Source organism: Rhineura floridana, chromosome 18 (assembly GCF_030035675.1).
Source record: "Rhineura floridana isolate rRhiFlo1 chromosome 18, rRhiFlo1.hap2, whole genome shotgun sequence".
NCBI lineage: Eukaryota > Metazoa > Chordata > Lepidosauria > Squamata > Rhineuridae > Rhineura > Rhineura floridana.
This window is the reverse complement of record NC_084497.1, coordinates 17,474,078-17,490,168: the sequence shown is the minus strand read 5'-3', so window position 1 is coordinate 17,490,168 and position 16,091 is coordinate 17,474,078. Positions and strand designations below refer to the sequence as shown.

The 16,091-nt window shown below is 44.6% G+C and overlaps 1 protein-coding gene across 1 annotated transcript in view; it reads right to left on the bottom strand.

Annotated features, from left to right (window-relative positions):
• Window positions 1-16,091, bottom strand: part of TNFRSF1B (TNF receptor superfamily member 1B) — a 54,716-nt gene that overhangs the window by 19,140 nt on the left and 19,485 nt on the right. The window contains exon 2 of the mRNA XM_061601373.1: window positions 9,833-9,938. Coding sequence (XP_061457357.1) covers window positions 9,833-9,938 — 106 coding nt within the window. The remainder of the gene's footprint in view (window positions 1-9,832; window positions 9,939-16,091) is intronic.

The following is a 16,091-nucleotide window of genomic DNA, read 5'->3' as shown; positions in this document are numbered from 1 at the left end:
CCGGAAATTACAGGCCAGTTAGCTTAACTTCTGTCCCTGGAAAACTGGTAGAAAGTATTATTAAAGCTAGATTAACTAAGCACATAGAAGAACAAGCCTTGCTGAAGCAGAGCCAGCATGGCTTCTGCAAGGGAAAGTCCTGTCTCAGTAACCTATTAGAATTCTTTGAGAGTGTCAACAAGCATATAGATAGAGGTGATCCAGTGGACATAGTGTACTTAGACTTTCAAAAAGCATTTGACAAGGTACCTCACCAAAGGCTTCTGAGGAAGCTTAGCAGTCATGGAATAAGAGGAGAGGTCCTCTTGTGGATAAGGAATTGGTTAAGAAGCAGAAAGCAGAGAGTAGGAATAAACGGACAGTTCTCCCAATGGAGGGCTGTAGAAAGTGGAGTCCCTCAGGGATCGGTATTGGGACCTGTACTTTTCAACTTGTTCATTAATGACCTAGGAGTGAGCAGTGAAGTGGCCAAGTTTGCTGACAACACTAAATTGTTCAGGGTTGTTAAAACAAAAAGGGATTGTGAAGAGCTCCAAAAAGATCTCTCCAAACTGAGTGAATGGGCGGAAAAATGGCAAATGCAATTCAATATAAATAAGTGTAAAATTATGCATATTGGAGCAAAAAATCTGAATTTCACATATACGCTCATGGGGTCTGAACTGGCGGTGACCGACCAGGAGAGAGACCTCGGGGTTGTAGTGGACATCACGATGAAAATGTCGACCCAGTGTGCGGCAGCTGTGAAAAAGGCAAATTCCATGCTAGGGATAATTAGGAAAGGTATTGAAAATAAAACAGCCGATATCATAATGCCGTTGTATAAATCTATGGTGCGGCCGCATTTGGAATACTGTGTACAGTTCTGGTCGCCTCATCTCAGAAAGGATATTATAGAGTTGGAAAAGGTTCAGAAGAGGGCAACCAGAATGATCAAGGGGATGGAGCGACTCCCTTACGAGGAAAGGTTGCAGCATTTGGGGCTTTTTAGTTGAGAGAAAAGGCGGGTCAGAGGAGACATGATAGAAGTGTATAAAATTATGCATGGCATTGAGAAAGTGGATAGAGAAAAGTTCTTCTCCCTCTCTCATAATACTAGAACTCGTGGACATTCAAAGAAGCTGAATGTTGGAAGATCCAGGACAGACAAAAGGAAGTACTTCTTTACTCAGCACATAGTTAAACTATGGAATTTGCTCCCACAAGATGCAGTAATGGCCACCAGCTTGGATGGCTTTAAAAGATGATTAGACAAATTCATGGAGGACAGGGCTATCAATGGCTACTAGCCATGATGGCTGTGCTGTGCCACCCTAGTCAGAGGCAGCATGCTTCTGAAAACCAGTTGCCGGAAGCCTCAGGAGGGGAGAGTGTTCTTGCACTCGGGTCCTGCTTGCGGGCTTCCCCCAGGCACCTGGTAGGCCACTGTGAGAACAGGATGCTGGACTAGATGGGCCACTGGCCTGATCCAGCAGGCTCTTCTTATGTTCTTATGTTCTTAAACTATGGAAATGCAGTGATGTCCTTTGCGGCAGAGCGCCTGCTTTGTATGTGGCAAGTTCCAGATCCAATCCCTGGCATCTCATAAACGACCTCTCCCTGGCCATTCAGTTTGGTTATAACCAGGTTCTAACACAGGTGTGAGGAGCGTTTGGCCCTCCAGATGGTGCTGAACTATAACTCCCAGCATCCCCAGCCTGGCCGATGGGAATTGTAGTTCAGCAACATCTGGAGGGCCCAAGGTTCCCCACACCTGTTTTAAAGGCGATAGGGAAATGGTTATAAATGTATTAGCTCATATAACAATCTGCTATAATTGGAAAAAGTACACACACACATATGTATGGTAGACAAAGTTAAAGATGGGCAAATTATCATTTTCACCTTTTCCACATTTTTTAAATTTGCAATTAAAAAAAAAGTCCTCATGAAAATTCATCAGCATCATACACGTTTGTATGCAATGTGGCTTGACATGCACATTTTTGCAAAGCAGTTTGCCATGATATAATGCAATTTTGTGTCCTATTTCAGTAATGTATCTTTACATGCCTTGGCAGAATGCATCTTTACACACGCTTTACCCTGGCACATGCATTTCTGTACACATTACTTACTGTAGCTGGAGGATTGCAACACACATGCAAATTCCAGAAGATGGCTGTATTTCAACTCGTGCATTGTTTTGGAAAATGTGAATTAGGTCAGTTTGCCTTTAAATGCGAGCTGAATTGATTTTTTCCCCAGGCCTAGGCTAGGGATGGAAAGATCTGCCAATTTTGTGGTTCGCTCAGTTTCTCATTTCTTCCAATCTTAAATTCAGTTCTGCAGCAATTTGAAATTTTTTAATTAGAAAATCCTCATAAAAATTCCCCACTGTTTTATTGCAAATTTCTGCTAACAAACACATTTGAGTAGACAGTTTTTACTAATGTGCACATTTCTGCAAGCCATTTCTCATCATATAATGCATTCTTGTATATTTTCACACATATACTCATTTTTAAGCATGCTGTCCCCTAACATAGGCATTTTTGTAAATGTAGTTTGGAGAACTTGGTGTGAATTTTGAAGGGTGGCTGTGTTTCAGTTCTCTTACTATTTCAGAAAGTGCAAATTTGATAGACTTTGGCTTGAAGTGCAAACTGAATCAAACTTCTCGCCCATCCCTACCCTAGACACAGCGCTAGGGTGGACAGAGCCAGAGCCCTAATGCGATGCAAATCACTCCCCTTCCCAGTCATAAGACTGATCAACTGATGAGCAAATGCCAGACTAATTGATAGCTAACCCTTCTTAGCTGGTAAGTGCAGGTTAGCTGAGGAGTGTGTGTGCCTGCACCCTGAGTGTGTGTGTTTGGGTGCATGTGGGTGTGTGGATGGAACCTCTAGAGAGTTAGCCCTTCAGCAAAAACAATAAAGTGTTAGCCCTGTTATTAGCATCTGATTGGTTATGTGTTCTTCGCCCCCTTTTCTTTCCACTTAATTTTAAGGAGGGTTAGGACAGGAGCATTAGAGCCACTTGTTAATATTTATGTTAAAATGTTTTAACATCTGGAAAATCACTTTGAAAACTTAGTAGGAAGGATGGATGAAATTAGTTTTAAATAAATAAATCCCCCGGGATGCAGTCAGTCAAGTCAAGTCAGGCTTTACTGGGAAACGTTAGATCAGTGGATTGGAATTAGCAGTTGTGCTTCCCAGAATCCAAAAGGATTGCAACAGTGGAGGAAAGAATCACCACTATTGGCAAATTATGTATCAGGGCCGGTTGTCCTACCTGGCAGAGTGAGACCGTTGCTTTGGGTGGGGCGGAGCAGGGCATCGTCCCCACCAAGCTAGCCTGCCCTGTATCCCCTAAGCTAATCTGTTGCCCACCCGTTGGTTGAAGGACACTGATACCAGAACGGAAGTTTCCACTGCCGGTTCAGCTGAATTCTGCACATGCCAGCAGAATGTCTTGGGCTGGCTCTGCTGTAGATCAACCTGCAGCACTGGCCGTGGACACTGCCGGTGATGGGCAGGTAAACGCAAGTGCTGAAAGGACCCTCCTCTGTCAACAAAACGTTTCAGTGAAGATCTTTATTCTATTGTGCATCTGTATTAGAACTATTTTTAAAACTGTTGTTATGGTCGCGTATACACCATACCTTTAAAGCACATTATTTCCCCCCAAGAATCCTGGAAACTATAGTTTGTTAAGGGTGCTGGAAATTGTAGCTCTGTGAGGGGTAAACTGCTGTTCCCAGGATTCTCTGGGAGAAATAACGTGATTTCAAATTATGGCGTGTGTGCAGCCTACGTACAGAATTGTTTGTAAATGTTGGTATTGTTTTGGTATATATGGATTTTTTGTAAAAAAAAAAGTATACATGGAACTGTTTTTGTTTTTACGCTTTCCTTGCGGTTCTAAGAATTCTAATACATAAATGTCAGATCCATTCTGCATTTGGTTTGAACTTTTAAGACTGAGGAAGGAACACCTCTCAGTGGCATGCATTCAGAAGGTTCCATATTCAGTCACTCACACCTCCAGTTGAACCTCCTGTCTGAAACCCCAGAGGTGCTGCCAGTCAGCATACACTAGCCTTCCCCATCCTGATGGCCCTCCAGAAGTTTTGGACTACAACTCCCATCAGCTGACAGGAGTTGTCAGGGCCAGTTCCAGGTTTCTGGGGGCCCTCGGGCACAGTGGGCCCCTCATCACCACCAGCACTGGCCTGCTCTCCTCCTTCCACCACCTGTCTTTGTGGCTGCAGGGCCCTGCTGGCACCACTACCCCCTCCTCCTCAGTGCTGAAGGCTCCGGGTGCTTTTCCGCGAGCCCTTTTGCAGCATCTGTAAGCAGCGGGTCTCCATGGCACTGTTTGTGAGGCAAAATTTCCTGCACCATGCAGGCTGCTTTTGAGGGGGTGGGCCCCAATGTGCTTCTAGTGGCAGTGCCTGCAAGGCTGGCTGCAGAGCACCTTGAACCTCCAGCCACCAAAAGAATGGGCAAAGGCTGAAGAGAAGGAGGTAGCAGTGCCAGCGGGCCCCCACACAATGAAGAAAGGAGAAGGTGACTAAGCTGGCAGTGAGGGACCCCTGTGAGCTCCTAGGTGCTCAGGCCAGTGCCCAACCTGGCTGCCCGCTGGCGCTGGCCCTAAGAATTGTAGTTTAAAACATCTGGAGGGCCATGAGGATGGAGGAGGCTGGGACAGACAATATTGATCATAACATGGACCAGTGCTCTGATCGAGTATAAGGCAGCTTCCAACGTCCTTAAGATTGATTCACTAACAGGCAAAAAATCTTGCGGTTTAAGAATGTACCTATAGCCAACAGATATTTCTATCAAACTTTAAAAAGCAGGGAAATTGGGCAGTTATAGTGAATGCACTAGGGGAGCAGGAGACCTGACCTCCTCTCTGAGATATTGGACTGCCTATAAATTTGTCAAAATGCAAACACAATTGGGTTTGGTTTTTCACAGTCTAATCCACTTCCTGTGCAGCTTGGATGAATTTGGTAACGTGCCTCTGAGTATATGGTGAGCGGTAGCAACACCTGCCATCTCCAAAGATGGAGAATTACATTTCTGTATGTTTGTTGGTGTTCTTCTTACTTTGCTTCTTTCCTGTATTACTAATGTTTCTACAGAGAATCTAACCTAGAAAATTATATTTCTCTCATTATTCATCCTAGAAATCTGTGTCAAATTTATTTTTATTAATTTCAAAGCCTTTTTATTGGTCAGTGCCATATGATGGTGAAGACAGCCTTTTGTGTTTCAAATTGGAGGTTATGTTCTATTTCTATTTTGGGTGCATTAACAGTTGAATCTGAAACTGAAGTTTGATGTAAAATCAGACTGATTACAATATGTTGCTACTTAAGCAATGACTCTATCTGTTGGAAAAACAAACTTGGCCTGCCCAAGATGCATGTTTTCAGCCTGCTATGCTTAAACTACTCCACTTAAGGAAAAGTGAGCGTGGTCAATTAAAAACATAGAGCACACCTAGAATTTTGATGGAATCCAGCCACACCACAGAGTCCAGGGCTTGCACAGCCTCTCCCAATTCAGATGTTACAGAGAAATAGAGCTGGGCATCATCAGCGTACCGCTGACACCTCACCCCAAAGCTCCTGATGACCGCTCCCAAGGGCTTCATATAGATGTTAAACAGCATGAGGGACAAGATGGTATCCTGTGGCACCCCACAGCACAACTGCCAGGGGAGTGAAAGACAATCACCCAATGCTGTTCTCTGAAAACGACCTTGGAGATAGGATCGGAACCACTGTAAAACAGTGCCTCTGATACCCATCTCACCAAATCGGTCAATGATATTAAAAGCCGCTGAGAGTTTAAGTAAGAGTAACAGGGTCGCAGGCCTCCTTCCTTCTCCTGATAAAGGTCATCCATCAGGACGACCAAGGTCTATTTAGTTCCATAACGAGGCCTGAACCCAGACTGGAACGGGTCAAGATAATCTGTTTCATCCACGAGTACTTGCAATTGCTGTGCCACAACCGTCTCAATCATTTGCGACCGGTCGGTAATTGTCGCAGACCAATGGGTCCAGGGTGGGCTTTTTCAGGAGTGGTCGGATCACCGTCTCTTTCAGGGAGGCTGGACCAGTTCCTCCCGCAATGATGCATTGACCACACCCTGGATCCACTCGGTCAAACCCCCTCCGCAAGGTTTAATAAGCCATGAAGGGCAAGGGTCGAGAGGACACATTGCTGGCCGCATCATCGCAAGCACCTTGTCTACATCATCAGGCTGCATCAACTGAAACTGTTCCCAAGCAGTTGCAGCAGACGTTGCACTGGACACCTCACTGGGGACTACACAGTAGATGTGGATGGGGCATCAAGACTGCTACGGAGGTGAGCAAATTTACCCTCAAAGTGCCTTGCAAACAATTCACAGTGGGCCTCCGAAGGGTCTAAGTCTCCATTTCCTGGAGTTGATGTCAACAGACCCCTGACAATACGGAAAGGCTCCACCGGACGGCTACCTGAGGATGAGATGGAGGCAGAGAAGTGGGCCTTCTTCACCGCCCTCAGCACCACACAGTAGGCACCGTTATGATGTTTTACTCGTGCCCGATCAGCCTCACAGCACATCGTTCGCTACTTGCACTCTAGCCGTCATCCAGCCTGTTTCATTGCCCTTAGCTCACTGGTGTACCAAGGTGCAAACTGGGCTCCACAATGCCAGAGAGGGCGCTCAGCAGCAACCTTGTCAAGAGCCCGACGCGTCTCACTGTTCCACAGCATGACAAGGGCTTCAACAGGGTCACCTGCTCTATCTACTGGAAACTCCCCCAGGACATTCAGGAATCCAGTGGATTCCACTAGTCTCCAGGGGCGGACCATCGTATTTATTTATCACATTTATATACCGCCCCATAGCCGAAGCTCTCTTAATCTGTCCACCACCCCTGCAAGGAAGGATTGGAGCTACAAGTCTAAACTTCATCAGGAAGTGGTCTGACCAAGACAATGGGGTGACATCCACCACCACCCCTATCTCCAGACCACTCCTTCCTCCATCTGGAGCAAAAAACAAGCCGGGGTGTGCCCTGCCCTATGCTTCAGGCTGGTGACAATTTGAGACAGCCCCATGGTCGTCATGGAGGCCATGAAGTCCCGAGCAGGAACACTAGAGGCAGCCTCAGCATGGACATTGGAATCACCCAAGACTATTGCTCTGGGCTCCTCCAATACCACAGCCGAGATGGCCTCCGCCAGATCAGTCAGAGAAGTTGCCGGGCAGCAGGGTGGATGGTACACCAGCAACAACCCTAGTTTCCTGTCTTCTTGGCCCAACACCAGGTGCAGGCCCTCATAGCCAGCTCCAAAGACAGAGCGGTTTCCTGGTAACAGAGATGGCAACTCCTCCCCCCCCTCCGTCCCTGCAGCTTGTGCTGGTGTCGCACAGAGTATCCAAGTGGACAAAGCTGGGTCAGATCAACTTCTCCCAGCTCACCCACCCAGGTCTTGATAATGCACACTAAATCAGCACCTTCATCCACAATCAAATCATGGATGAGTGTGCTCTTATTGTGTACCGATCTGGAGTTAAACAACACCACACACAGACCAGTAGGGACAGCAGATGAGCAACGAGGAACCCATTCATGAGAGGAATGGGAGGGAGGAATAAGGCGTAGATAGCGTTGCCCTCGGCTTCTATGGTAATTCATCCCCCCCCCCATGGCTATACTTCCCTCTACCCATGATAACTGAAATTGGGATGGTATCACCCATGCCCCTCCTTACTAAGGCTCATTTTAAACACCTGATATGGGCACAGCAAGAGCCCACCAACAAAACCTACCTGAGCCAATTATCCCAGTAGGCCTCTGCGAGAATTGGGAACAGTAAGACCCACTCAATATTTTTCACACAGGGCACATCTACTCACTCTCTCTCTCACCCAGGGAGGGCCAGCCTTCTGCCAGTTACAGACTCTCACTCTGAAGGCATCTGGCGACTTTCTCCTATCATTCAGTTCACTGCACAGACTCTCACCCTGCTCAGGAGCTACACATGAGCCACACGCCCTCCCCACTACCCAATCTTTTCCAGATTGGTTAGAAAAACAAAAGAAAGAAAGGAATAGAAGAGGGTAGTGCGCTCGCGCTCGGGACTCCCTAAGGGGCTCCCCAAGGGCTGGTGTGTGGGTAAGGCCCCCTGATTAGGCAAGCCCAGCAGCTGGGAGTCTGGTTTTTAGAATAATGACAGTTGGTTCTTACTGAGCATGCCCGACATTATCATTGAGTTCAAGCCAAAATTCCTTAAATTAATTAAAAATCAGCCAGACATCTTTTTTTTTTAACTTTTAAACTGCAGAAGATGAAGGTCAGAGTATGGGGCAAGGTCACTAATAGGATTACAGGTACTCTGTGAACATGGCTGATTTTTAATGAATTTCAACAGATTATGAGAACTCTGACAGAAAAAAGTCCAAAAGGGGTCTGTTTCCCCCCCTCTTTTTACATTTTGAACTCTCAATTCTCTGTTTTGTGCATCACTATGAAAATTTAGAGGGTTGTTAAGCAAGCGTTTCTGAGTTCAGAACTAAACGTTTTGTAAGGTTTTGCTTTGAAATTAGCCTTATGGGAAGGATCAGAATGGCATGGGGGATATTTTCAATTTAACATTGCAGAATGCGAAAAATCCATGCTGACTATAGTATACAGCCACTAACATACATTAACAGCACTCTTTAGAACTTGTGTGAGGGCATTTTTTGATATGCAATGACGGCCAGCAGCCTTCTTTGCCATAAATGCATTTATAAAAATCACACTTCCTTTTCCATTTCAGGGTTATGTTGGGTGAAGACTTAGATGATAACAGCACACTAGAAACTGGAAACATGAGGCACTGCCCTTTGACTTCCCTTTCAAGCTCACTGATGAGAGCTTTCTGGAAGACGTACATCTGGTCACGGACTCCTCTGTAGCTTGTAACACAGGAAAGCCAACAATCTTGCTTGACATTTGCCACTTTGCAAAACTGGGTCCACTTCCCCATATGCTGATTTCCTGCACGTTCAGCTGGATTTCAGTCACTGGAACAACAGGGCTCAGACACTCTTCTGTTGTGAAGGGCACATCGTGCAGGGTTTTGAAAAACGGGGGCGGAGGGCAGGAGTAGGGACAGAAGGACCTGCCCATTTTGGTTTCCCATTTTTCCAGTCTTAAATTTAGTTCTCCACATTTCTGCAGCAATTTGCCATTTTTTTAAAAAAAAAAAATACTCACGAAAATTCACCAGCATTTTGGTGTGAATTTCTCCTAATGCACCCATTTTCGTACGCAGTTTTGATGGACGTACACGTTTTTGCTAGCAATTTTCCAGAATATAATGTATTTTTGTATGTTATTGTCACTAATGCATTCATTGTTATGCACGCTTTCCCCTAACACATGCATTTTTATAAACTGACTGGAGAACTGCATTGCCAAATTCAGGTAAGTAAGCAATTTTGAAGGATGGCTGTGTTTCAGTCCTCATATCGTTCTGGAAAGTGCAAATTTGATAAGACTTGGAACCAGATCCAACAAGAAGCAGAGCCACACCATCTTCTTTGCTCATTTCTACAAGGGCAAAACTAAGGAGATGGAAGCAGACAGCCAGGGCCACCGTCTGGACTGGCTGTGATAAAGCAGCTAAGCTTGGAAGAATTAAAACGAAGGTTGGTGAGGGCTTAGTGCCCCATTTGCCTGAATGGAGAAACCTCCACTGATAACCACACACCATTCCCGATCCAGATTCCCACTTAACGGATTAATACAGTTACTTAGCATTTAGAACTACCTACGGACACATTACCTGGAGGGCACAAGGTGCAACATTTGTTGATGGTTTCATAATAGAGCTCACTGTTTGGATTGTGGCACTGGGGTGGATGCTGGGGGGTGTACAGTAGTGAGGACACCTGCGGAGATCAAAAGAGAAATTGGTTCTTAGGTTGCAAGTGCAGTGAAAGTTCATGATTACTGATCTAACTCTGTTGACCTGTTCTGAATGGGGTTGCACACCCTCTAAAACCCTGGCCAACTTGGGCCCAAGATACCATGGACCACCTGACCCTACCTATCCAGTCTTGATCGCTGAGATCATCCAGAGGAGCACTATTAGTTGTCCCCTGTATTTTAAAGGCCCGCTAAAAGCCAGGCAGTCAGTGGCTCTGCTCCAATGCTGAGGAACACTCCCAGCAGAGATTCGGCAGGCACCCTCACTTTTGACTTTCAGACATCTCTTGAAGATCTTTTTATGCTAACAGGCCTATGCAGTTGTTTAAAATGTTTTTTTTTTACTAACCATTGTAATAATTGCTCTGTATTAAAAAGCTTAAAGGTTTTTTTATGTTGCTGTACACTGTCCTGATGTTTTGTGAGAGGGCAGCATATACTTTCCTTAATAAACTCTGGATCGAGTTTGCTCATCGCCACCCTGAGCTCCTCAAAGAGTGCGATACTAATAATAAACAGCTACGGGAAGCCCGCAGAGTTCAAGAGCACTCTCCCCTCCTGCAGCTTCCAGTAGCTGGCATTCAGAAATTCACTGCTTCCAATTCCGGGGACAGAGCACATGGTTAGTCACCTTATCTTTCAGGAACTTGTCTAATCCCCTTTTAATAACATTCAAGTTTGTGGCCATCACTGCCTCTTGTGGCACCGAATTCCATAGTTTAACTATGTGCTGCATGGAGAAGGAACTTTGTTTTTTTCTGCCCTGAATCTTCCAATATGCAGCTTCACTGGATGTCCACGACTTCTAGTGTTACAAGAGAGGGAGAAAAAGGAACTCTGGGAACTGTCGCTCTGATAGTCTGGAATGTTGTAAGACTTCTTTCTGAGTTCCTAACAACTGCTAAGCTGGGGACATTTTACCCCGCTGATTCATAGGGTTGCCATAAGTCGTAGTCGGCTTGGAGGCACATAACAACAAAAGATTAAATGGGGTTTGGGGCATGATCAAATCTAATTGCCCTCCGACTTGCCAGAGCAACTGGTTGTAGTAGCCTCTAAGTTAAAACCAAGAGAAGATGATTTGAAGAAAAGTTGAGGTTCTCTTAGGATGACATTATATACAGGATAGGACTGCCAACCACATGGATGGGCCCCCAGATGAATCAATCACTCATCTGTACAATCTTCCTCGTTGATGATCCAGATGACATTGGTATGGGGAGGAAGTGACCAAAGCAGAGCTTTGATCCAAACATGCACCCGGGTGGGGAAAAAGTGACTCCACATGCTGCTGTTTCCTATGGGCAAGGCAAGCCCACAAAAAACTACTCTGAAGCAGCTTGTGCGTAAGTTTTTCCTGTTGTTAAAAGCTACATTCAAGGTTCTAGTCTTGGTGTACAAAGCCCTGTACAGCTTGGGACCAGGAGACCTGAAAGACCGTCTTATCCCTTATATACCCAGTCGATCACTGCACTCTGCAGGTGAAGGCCTCCTGCAGATACCATAATAATAATAATAATAATAATAATAATAATAATAATAAAACTTTATTTTTACCCCGCCCTTTTCCAATAGGATTCAGAGCGGCTTACAACTAAAAACAACATCGTTAAAACATACAGAATATATTATTAAAAAAGAATTAAACTATCAGGGAAAGTTAAAAACTACAAAATATAGGTTAAAACAGCTAACAGTTTAAAATAATAAAACCATATAATATGATCACCAAGCCTATAAGACATTAATCCTGGTCGTTCTCTGTCCCAAATGCCCGCTGAAATAAAACAGTCTTTACTTGTCGCCAAAAAGACGGCAAGGAGGGAGCTGATCATACCTCACTCGGGAGGGAGTTCCATAACCTAGGGGCGACCACCGAAAAGGCCCTATCTTGTGTCCGTGTCAAATATGCTTGCGAAGGTGTAGGGAGCACAAGAAGGGCCTCACCTAAAGATCTCAGGTCCCGGGCTGGTTCATGTAGGGAGATACGATCTGTCAAATAGTCTGGACCTGAGCCATATAGGGCTTTGTAGGTCAAAACCAGCACTTTGAATTGTGACCGGAAACAAATTGGCAGCCAGTGGAGCTATTGTAACAGGGGAGTTGTATGGTCCCTGTAACCAGCTCCAGTTAGTACTCTGGCTGCAGCTCTTTGTACCAATTTAAGTTTCCAAACAGTCTTCAAAGGCAGCCCCACGTAGAGCGCATTACAATAGTCTAAACGGGATGTAACCAAGGCATGCATCACCCTGGTCAGATCAGGCAGGTCCAGGAACGGGCGCATCAGGTGGTCTGTTCCACAAAACATAGGAAATGGACCTTTAGTGTGGCGGCACCTACCCTGTGGAACTCTCTACCCTTGAATATTAGACAGGCGCCATCTCTGTTATCTTTTCTGCGCCTATTGAAGACCTTTCTCTTTCAACAAGCCTTTTAAGTTGAGACCTTATCCCGGTCTGCATCTGTGTTGGAACTGCTTTTTAATATATTTTTAAATCTTTTTGTAATGTTTTAAAAGCTTTTTTAAAAATGTTTTTAAAGATGTTTTGTTTTAATATGTTTTTAATGCTTGTTGTGTTTTAATATATTTTGAAGTCTGTTTTTATGAGGTTTTAAAGTGTTTTTACTGCTTTTGTTTGCTACCCTGGGCTCCTACTGGGAGAAAGGGCAGGATATAAATCAAATAAATCAATAAATCAGAAATAACGATTGACAGAGTACAATGCGCAAAGTGGAGGTGGTGAGATGACAAGAGCCTCTCCTCTCCACGGTGCCTAGAAACTTAGCAGCTCAGTGGTAGAGCATCTACTTTGCATGCAGAAGATCCCAAGATTAATCCTCGACATTGCCAGAAAAATTCTCGGTGTGAGATCCTGAACAGCCACTGCCAGTCAGGGCAGACAATACTGGGCCAGATGAGCCTGTCGTCTGACTTGGTATAAAGCAGCTTCCTATATGCCTATCTGGGCCAATGACTACCCTAGTATGCAGAAATATTCTGGAGGAGACAATCAGAGAAATCTGGATCAGAAACAGAACAAAAGCCAGAATATCCTTCCTCCACGTTTATCGTAAACCTCATAACGGCTTTATTAAGTCTGGACTCTGGTAGCCAACATAAACAACTGCTTCTCAGTCTCGCTGAAGGGAAACTTCATTTTCGTACGCAGGGAGAATATTTGAATCACTTCTCAGAGAACAGCTGAACAAGATTCAAAAGTAGGAAGCCTCTCCTGAAATGCACCTTGGCCAAAAAAAAAAAAATAATGAATAACAAAATTGTAACAAACCAGTTGCTTATTTTAAAGATGGTGCTTTGAGGAATAAGAAGCAAACACCAACCCCGTTCTGGGTGTTAACAACCCCCGCCCCCCAAAGAAAAATAGGAAGAAATGACTACATGTCTGTTTTGGGCTGCTTGCGGGCTTTAGTTTCAACTCAGAAACAGAGTTTGTTGCCACAAAGGTGCTTGGTGCTGCAAAGGTTCAAAGGGCCTACAGGAAACAGCAGAGCGAGCTGACAGCAAAAGTCACACGCAGGGCCACAATGCTCACCTCCCTTGCACATTCCACGACACTTAGGAAAGGTTTTGACGCTGAAGAGAACTTGGAAATGAGAAGAAACTCGAAAATTGGAATGCACTGTCAAACCAGTTTGGGGGGAAAAAAAGAAAAGAATGGGAACTATAATAGATCAGCCTAAGAAGTGGCATAATGTTCATGGAGGAGAAGGCTATCAGTGGCTGTTAGCCCTGATGGTTATGCTCTGCCTCCGTGGTCAAAGTCCTCTCTGAATACCAGTTGCTGCGAATCACAAGTGGGAAGAATGCTCTTGCACTCAGGTCCTGCTTGCAGGCTTCCCATAATGGGCATATGGCTGGCTGCTATAAGGATGCTGGACTAGATGGGCCACTGGCCTGAGCTAGCAGGGCTTTTTTTATGGTCTTAAAAGTCTGAGGAACCTAAACAGATGGGGCAGTCGACTAATAGCTCTTGGAGTGATTTAGGCTGCATATGCACAATACCTTTAAGGCCTATTCAAAGCGCATTCTTCCCCCCTCCACACACACACACACAAGAATCCTCAGAACTCTAATTTAACCCCCACAGAGCTATAGTTCCCCCCAGGACCCTTAACAAACTTGTTCCCAGGTTTCCTTGCGATGGAGGGGAAAATGTGCTTTGCATGTGCTTTGAATGTCGTGTGTGTGTGCAACTTTAGTATGGCAGTCCTCCAACTTTGCTGCTTGTTATGACACCAGGTGACAACTTCAAAAGGGCTCGCTGTCAGTCCCAATCTACTGATCTGTGCTAACACTGAGATCCAACCAGCTGATTGGTACTGACAACAATTCCTACTTTGCCCGTTTGCCAGCATGGTTTGGATTCAAACCATGCTTGCAAACAGATTTCATCTTCTTCTTCTGCAGACCAGACCACGTTTGTAGTGCCCATCAGCTGATCAGCACCGACAGCAAGACCCTTTGAAGGGGTGTGTGATGTCTGCGAGTCAGAGAGCATGGACTGTCTTATACTGGAATTTGTAATCTGCTCTGGGAGCCTTTTTCACCTGAAGGCTGGGATAAATTTGTTGCTGCTGCTGACAAATTGATCCTTTAGTGTGGTAGTATCAACCCTTTGGAACTCCCTCTTGCTACACATCAGACATTTCTGGCACTTATTGACAACTTTCCTTTTACAACAGGACTTATAAGTGGAGATCTTTATCCCTATCTGTATTGGATTTGAAACTGTTTGCATATATGGAATTGTTTTATATATGGGATTGTTTTTAGTTGTTCCCGTTTTTACTGTGAAATCACTTGGAGATATTTTATGGGAAGCGATTCATAAATGAAAACAAATAAACATTTTATTAGCTTTATTACCAGCCCCTTACCATAAGGTCCCAGGACAGGTTACAACAATAACATATACAGTAATAAACCAAATAAAACAGTTACTACCATAAAATAAAGTGTAAAAGCAATTCAGCAGCATCTGCACTACTCATTTAAAGCAGCATCATATCACTTTCTCTGGGAAGAGAAAACTACTTCTGGAATTGTAGCTCTGTGATGGGAATAGGGGTCTCCTAACAACTCTCAGCACCCTTAGTAAACTACAGTTTCCAGAATTATTGGGGAGCAGGGGAGGGAACCCATGGTGGTTTAAAATGGTATGATGGTTCCATATATATTTTTTTTTTAAATCCACATATTAAAACCACTTCCAACACAGATGCAGAGAGAAAGACCTCCACTTAAAAGGTTTGTCAAAACTGATGGCAGTAATATTAACTGATGATCATGAAAATTCACATTTACACGGGTCAGTGGCTCCGACAAGTGTCATGCAAAAAAAGCAATAGAAAAACCGCAGTGTTTGCAGACATTTCTGATGTAAAAAAAAAAAACCTTTGCAACAGAAAAGAGGCAGCGGGGGAGGAAGGTATTGAGGGATTATTTGTGCAGCTGCCTGAACTATTTTTAGGCCAATCCCTTTCTGGTTTGTACAGAGAAGGCAGATCAAGGCCCTCTGAGTTAAAACTCTGAAAAAAATCAATCTCATTCAGCAGTATAACTTTTCATGTGGAAATCTTCCATTCAAGAACAAAGTGACAGATAAGGCAGACCACATGAAATGAAAATATATCCGACATGGGTGAGGTTATCCAGTAAGTGCTTATCTTATCTTCTGCATATCAAATAGGTAGGGGTAAAATGAAGATCCCTGGTGCTAAGGAAGATCAAGTTGTATGCGCAACAAAAATAAGTACACAGTTGGTCTTGCTCCATTGGTGGGCTACTGGCCAACCTAGGCGGACCATCTCATGACTGGTGGCAGGAGTTCTTGCCAAGGTTACACAAGGATCACCCAACGCATATTAATTATCCCTTAATTGAGGGGATCCTCAAGCATGCTTTGCAGCCTTGGTCTGCAGGGCAAGGACTAGCCATTGTTTACCAGTTTGGATAAAACAGCAAACTGTGGCCGCCCTGAAACAGGAAAGGAGGAGAACTGCTGCATGGAACAGAGGAAAGGGACCGTTTGAGCCCAAGAGTTCTTCAAGATGCATTGATGTAGCACCAGCCCTGTATCTGAAATCGAATCTCC